The 6949-nt window shown below is 38.9% G+C and overlaps 1 protein-coding gene across 1 annotated transcript in view; it reads left to right on the top strand.

The window, feature by feature from the left end:
- TNNI3K (TNNI3 interacting kinase) overlaps positions 1 to 6949 on the top strand; it is a 617968-nt gene that overhangs the window by 223329 nt on the left and 387690 nt on the right. Inside the window, exon 14 of the mRNA XM_006902367.1 lies at positions 6074 to 6104. Within this exon, the coding sequence (XP_006902429.1) occupies positions 6074 to 6104 (31 nt within the window). The remainder of the gene's footprint in view (positions 1 to 6073; positions 6105 to 6949) is intronic.

The following is a 6949-nucleotide window of genomic DNA, read 5'->3' as shown; positions in this document are numbered from 1 at the left end:
AGGTCGATATATGATACTATTGTTATTAATTGCTGTCAAGTCAGTTCTTTCTCATGGTATGTACACATGTGCACGCATGCACGCGCACACACACACGCACACAAAGTATAAACTCATTGCCATTGAATCAGGATTGATTCATTTCAGTGAGATTTTGGAGGCTGTAAACCTCATGAATGGGAACTATCCATATTTTTTCTTCATTTTGTATATAATCACAAAATATTGCCCAGTCTTAATTCCGAGTGCATATGATTCCTCTGTGGTGGAATGGTGTGTAACTACCATGTAGTGTTTCCAAATTAGGAAGTGTTTCCAAATTTGATCAGACACTCTATCAGACTATTATGATCCATAATTTTTCAAGAATTAATTTTTAGAAGTAGATCACTAAACCTTTCTTCTTTGCCTTTGTTAGTCTAAAACTCCACTGAAACTTGTTTAGCAAAGTTGACTCTGATGGCATTTGAAATGACAGTGACATAATTTCCAGCTTTATGGTAGCACACAAGCCAACACATTATGACAAAATGATGAATGAATTGTGGGGGGGAAATGAAGTAAGTAATGATTTCTTGGCTTCTATAACTGATACCAAATCTCTTTGTTTTCTACCCTTGGATCCAGACTTTCAGAGACCACAAAATCAAAGAAAAGATCTAAGCATTGATACATTTTACCATAAATCTTCACACCTAGTTCTTAAAATGATTCTGAACCAACATTCATTGAGAATAAGCATTCGTTGTAGTATTATAGAAGTATGTAGAAACAAGCTTGAAGAGGAAAAGGAAAAATGAACTTTTTGAATAATTATGTAGTCTCTAGGATTTTGAAGCTCCTCCTGGGCATGTGGCCAGGAGAGATCAGTCCTTGGAGAAGAACATCATGCTCTGAAGGGTGGAAAGACAGCGCAGGGGAAGAAGACCCTACATGAGATGGATTGATACCGTAACTGGGGCAATGGGGGTTGGTATGTCTGAATTAGTGAGAGTGACTCAATACAGAGAAGAGTTCAGAGCTGCTATACATAGGGTCGCTATGCAGCACAGGTGACTCAACGAACAATAACATAGTATGACAGGTTTCACCGCAGGAGTCGTATTCACTTCCTAAACACCATACCTCTGGAAACTCTATGAATGTTGATAAATGTTGTTAGCTGGAAAGGGGCTTCAGGCCTTTTGTTCGTAGGGTCACTATGAGTCATGCTCAACTTGAAGGCAATCAACAACAACAATAACACTGTGTATGTAGATTGAAGACTGTCCTGTGTCCACACCTTTTCAATCTATATGTTGAACAGATCATTCAAGAGGCTGATCTTTATGAAGAGGAATGTGGCATCAGAATTGGAGGAAGACTTATTAACAATTTGTATTATGCAGATGGCACAACCTTGCTCAGTGAAATGGAGGAGAACCTAATGTGCCTGATGTAGAAGATGAAGGATTGTAGTCTGCAATATGGATTGAAACTCAACATCAAGAAAACAAAGATTCTCACCACTGGGCCAGTTGGTAGCACCATGATAAATGGAGAAGAGATTGAGGTTGTCAACGATTTCAGCTTGTTCAAGTACACAATCAACAGTCTTGGCACCAGCAGCCATGAAATCAAAAGATGAATTGGATTAGGAGAGTCAACTGTCAGGGGTCTCTCTAGAGTGATGAAGAACAAAGATGTCAGTCTAGAGACAAAGATGTGCTGATCCATGCCCTGGTATTTGAAATTACTTGCTATGCATAAGAAAGCCAGACAAAGAAAAAGTATGACAGAAGAAGAATTGATGTCTTTGAGTGGTGATGCTGGAGACGAGTATTGAACATACCATGGTCTGCCAAGAGAACAAACAGGTCTGTCCTAGAGAGGGTGAAACAAAGCTGCTCTCTGGAGGTAAGGATTTTGAAGCTCTAGCTCATTTACTTTTGGCAAATTGCTAGGAGGGACTAGTCCTTGTTAAAGTACATCAAGCCTGGAAGTGTGTAGGGACAATGCATGAGAGGAAGACCCTGGATGAGATGGATTGACACTGTGACTAGAGTAATGGGGACAGGTGTATCAGAGATAGTGTGATTGGTTCAGAATAGGAGAGGGTTCAGAGCTGTTGTGCATAGGATCACTATGAGTCACAGGTGACTTAACAGCACATAGCAACAACAACATTTTATAAATAATCATAAGGTAGGAATTAAACTTTATAACCTAAAAACTAAGAATCTACAAGGAAAAAAATCTAGGTTTTAAAAAATATTCTTAAATTCAAAAACAAAGATATTAAGGAGAAATAAGTAGAAAAACTAAATGTAAGTAGTAATGAAACAAAAGAAGACAGAATAAGATGAAAACATGGAATTTGAAGAATGTAAGCAGAGCTAGAATGTGAGAGCAGGAAACGAAAACAACTTCAAGCTGGCAAGAAGGTCAACATTGTCAACACTCTCAAAGGCCTCAAGAAAGGATATTAGCAGAGTTTAAATTATAGGTAACAAGGCATTAAGGTAATAACATAGCAACCTTTTGTTTGGGTAAAATACTTGGACATTTGCCGCAAATTCTCAGACACTGGAAAATATTTAATTAGTGGAAGTTTTATTATCTCTGGATATGTCCTATTAATGTACCTTGGTTATCTGGGCGTATCCATCATCAGGAGTTTGGCTTAACAAGTACATTTAGTTAGCTCCAACAGGGCGTTTTTCTGCTTAATTGCTTGTGGCCAACTGTCAGGACGTTGGATTCTAGTGCATACACTGAGGTGGTTTATCAGAGTAGTTCTAAGAGTAGAGAATTTTCTATGCGTGAGCATCTCACCATAGTTAGCAGGAGGTGGGAAATCAGGCAGAGATGCCTTCCAGAGCAGAGGGGGCCTCTTGGCATTTCCCTGGCAGCCTCATTCTTATCATCAGCCAGAAACCTATGCACTCATTAGGCTCTTGATGAAAAGCATCCCAAAGAAAACTGCTTGCAAATTGTGCCACTGTGCTGGCAGGAAATTCAAACTGCTTAGAGCAAATGGAGCCAAGAGAGATGTTGAAATGAAAGGTAACATCAAGGGTGTGATCACTGACGTACATGTGATCAGGGTTAGGGATGTTGTTTCTGTGTCCCTAGAGAGAGCCTGCAGCTGCCAGCCAAAATTCTTCAAACAAAGGACTTAACACACAGAAGAGGAGGTAGGAGTCTATGAATTAACTTTGCAGTACTTGGGTGAATACTAGGGGAAGTTTTCTTTCTCCTCTGGACTTTCCTCTTGGAAAATAGAAATAAGGGGGGGGGGTGATATGTTCAAGTTTGTTTCTTTTTTTTCTTGGTCCTAAATATTTAAAGACCAAAGTTCATGAAAGAAAAGTTCCCCAAGGCACCCAGGTTCTGTTTTACTGGGCAGCAGGCAGAGTGGAGGAGATCAGATAAAACCTTAGAACTTTTGACTAACTGTGAGATGGAGTGTTCCTCAATTTCATTAGAATTTTTTATTTTGCTGTTTTGCATTGAGGCTGAAATGGCCACCTAAGGTAAAAAAAGGAGTTTTAAAGCAAGGCCTACTGATGGTTTCAAAAACTAGGTGAGGTTGCAAAACAAATAGTTCCTCAAAGACGTTTAGGAGGAATTAAGATTGAGTATGCAATAAAGTTGCTCATCAGCCCATTGCCAATCTTGACTTACTGTGACCCTAAAAGACAGAGTACAACTGTCCCATAGGGCTTTCTAGGCTGCAAATCTTCACAGAGGCTGCCTGTCAAGTCTTTTTACCATGGAGTTGTAGCTAAGTTCAAACTGCTGATCTTTCAGTTAGCCGTCAAGTGCTTAATTACCCAACCGCTCCGCAGCCTTTTAACTAACCCTAAAATAGAGAGATACCCCTGATTAGTTATCCAAGTAGGCCCAATGCCGTCACAAGAGTCTTCATAAACAGAAGAATGAGACAGTAAAAAAAAAAAAAAGTCAAAGATGTGGTGTGGAAAAGATGAGGCCACTATAGTAAGCCTTGAAACAGAAAAGGGGCTTGAGAACACAACATCCTGGAAAAGGTAAGGAGAGAGATTTCTCCAGAATGTAACATAACTTTGACAACACCTTAGTATTAACATAGTGCAAGCAAGTTGGAAATCTGAACTCTAGAACTGTGAAACAATTCTAATATGGATATTGGGTATTGCTTAAACTAGTACATTTGGCATAATTAGCAGTAGCAGCAATTGACAATGAATACACTGGGCATTTGGAAAATGCATCTGAGGTTCCAAAAGGAGTTTCAAAGATTATTTACAATTGTAGGGAAAATTTGTGAGGTAAGAAAGCAGAGAAAATATCCCAAAGGAAAATTTATATGTTAGCATATTTAGTATATTATATGCACTATCTCATTTAATCTTTTTAACAATCTTAGACTATGTCATCAGTTCCAATCAGTAGATGAGGATCATTTTAACAAATAAAACAAATCACGTTCTTCCCCTAATTAAAAGCCTCCTGTGGCTCACCGTCTCACCTACACTAAAATCCACACTCATTAATTTCGATGAGTTGCACATCACAGTACTCAAATTTGAACTTTCCATCAGAATCACCTGGGACCTTGTTAGAATGGCTACTCTCAGATTCAACTACAGACCTTCTAATCAGAAGCTTTGTAGATGGAGCTCAGGAAGTTGTGCTTTAACGTGTGATTCAGGTGATAGTTATATGCACAAAAGTTTGAGAATCACTCCTCCACGTAATCACTTCTCTGACCAGAGGTGAGACTTCGCTCATCTTTGCCTGTGAAACGTTAGACACATTGCCTCTCATTTTTAGCCTGTCATATTCATTCTCAACTTGATTGTTTTAAATGATATGGTTCCTGTGCCTCTTACTCTTAACCTAGATCACTGCATGTTGAATAATATTATTTAAGCCTTGAATGTCTTAAACAAGGGTTCTCATGGAACTGGCCACATCTTTGCTCATCAGAATCTATGTCTATGATTTGAGAAAATAATTCATAGACTTCATGGATAGAAATCTGTGAATGATAAGGAAATAGAAGCTAGTTTTGATCTATATATGTTGTTGTTGTTGTTGTTGTTAAGTGTGGTCGAGTTGCAGGCGACTCATAGAGACTCTATGAAGGAGAGTCCACAACGCTTGGGTTCCTTTCATCCTCTCTCCAGGTCCACAGGCTTTCTGGAGGCAAGCTATTATGGAAGTGGATGCCACTCCTCCTTCCAAGGATATCAGTATTATAGGAAGAAAACTCAACAATAACCTTCGGTATGTAGATGACACAACCTTACTTGGAAGCAAGTAACAACCTTACTAGCTGAATGTAAAGAGGACTTGAAGTCCCCCTTAATCCTGCTTGCTTCGGAAGACTAAACACTGCAACATTCAATTTGGATATCATCTCAACATTAAGAAAACAAAATTTTTCATCATTGGACCCAGAGACAACATCATAATGGAAGGAGAAATGATTGAGACTGTAAATGACTTCATCTTACTTGGATCCACGATCAGTACACTTGGTCAGGTGATCAGGGGATGTTTCCCTGGAAAAGTCTGTAGACACGGACCTCTCCAAATTATTGAGAAATAACGATGCCAGTTTGAGGTCTTTTTAGTCACTTAATATGCATTTGAGAGCTGGACAGTGACTAAAGATAACAGGAAAAGAATTGGCGCCTTTTAACTAGAGTGTTACTTTTGAATATAGTGGTGTTAGGTATGAGTGCTGAAGATCCCGTGGACTGTCAAAGGAAGAAATAGATAATAAATCTTAGAGAAGGTGCAGCCAGAGTGCTTTTTGGAGGCAAAGAGAATGAAGCTTCATCTCACAAACTTCAGGCATGTTGCTGAGATTATTCCTTGGAGAGGAACATCATGCTTGGGGAAATTGAGAAGTGGCGAAAGAGAGGAAGACCCTACACCAGGTGGGTTTACCTGGGGATGGAGGTAGTGGGTTTGAATGTGTCAGAGATTGTAAAAATGCCATGGGATAGGGTGCTGTTCAGATTGCTTTTTTATAGAGTAGCTATGAGTTTTATTTGCCTTGACAGCATCTAACAACAACAAAAAATCATTATGGAAATAGATATTTCTCTTGTGAAGCCTTTGGGTAGATTTGAACTCTGAACATTTTGGTTAACAGCTGAGCACTTTAACCATTTGCACCACCAGAAATTCTTGTATTTACTAATGGTCTTAATTTCTTTTCTGGAAAGGAGGATTTATTAAGCAAGCTGAACTTTAAACCTGCAATCCAAATTGTTATTGTTATATGCTGTCAACTACAACTCATAGCAGCCTTATGAATGAGGGTGAACCTTGCCCTGTCCTGTGTCATGTTCACCATCTCTGTTATATTTAAACCCATTGTTACAGTCACTGTATCAATCTATTTTCTTGCAGGACTATTAACTAAGTAGAATCTGAACCAATGTTAACTCTGTATCTTTTCAGGTTGATAAACACATTTTGCAGTTCCTAAATTTTGCCATTTTAAAAATGGATGTTGCTAAATTTCACCAGTATATTGGCAAGTTCTTTAAGGCTGACTTTGTTTTCCTCCCACAAAAATTAGTTTTAGATTATTTTTATATTGAAAGCATAGCATTAAAGTTTCGTTCTATCAAAGGCCACTACTTTATTGAGAGACATTTGATTTTTTAAAAGTACTGTGGCTGACTCTGAGAAGAATGGGAATCCCAGAACATTTACTCCTGCTAATGTGAAACCTATACTTGGACCAAGAGGCAGTCGTCAGAGCAGAGCAGGGCAACACTGCATGGTTCAAAATTGGGAAGGGTGAACACCAGGGATGTGTCCTATCTCCATACCTTTTCAATCTGTATGCAGAGCACATTATCCAAGAGGCTGGGCTCTATGAGGAGAAGTGTGGTGTCAGGATTGGTGGAAAATCTATTAACAATCTGCATTATGCAAATGACACAACCCTGCTTGCTGAAAC

The sequence above is a fragment of the Elephantulus edwardii genome, unplaced genomic scaffold (assembly GCF_000299155.1).
Source record: "Elephantulus edwardii isolate Elephantulus edwardi_28Jun2011 unplaced genomic scaffold, EleEdw1.0 scaffold00398, whole genome shotgun sequence".
In the NCBI taxonomy this organism is placed as follows: domain Eukaryota; kingdom Metazoa; phylum Chordata; class Mammalia; order Macroscelidea; family Macroscelididae; genus Elephantulus; species Elephantulus edwardii.
The sequence above is the reverse complement of the archived record's forward strand: the minus strand, read 5'-3'. Positions and strand labels throughout refer to the sequence as shown.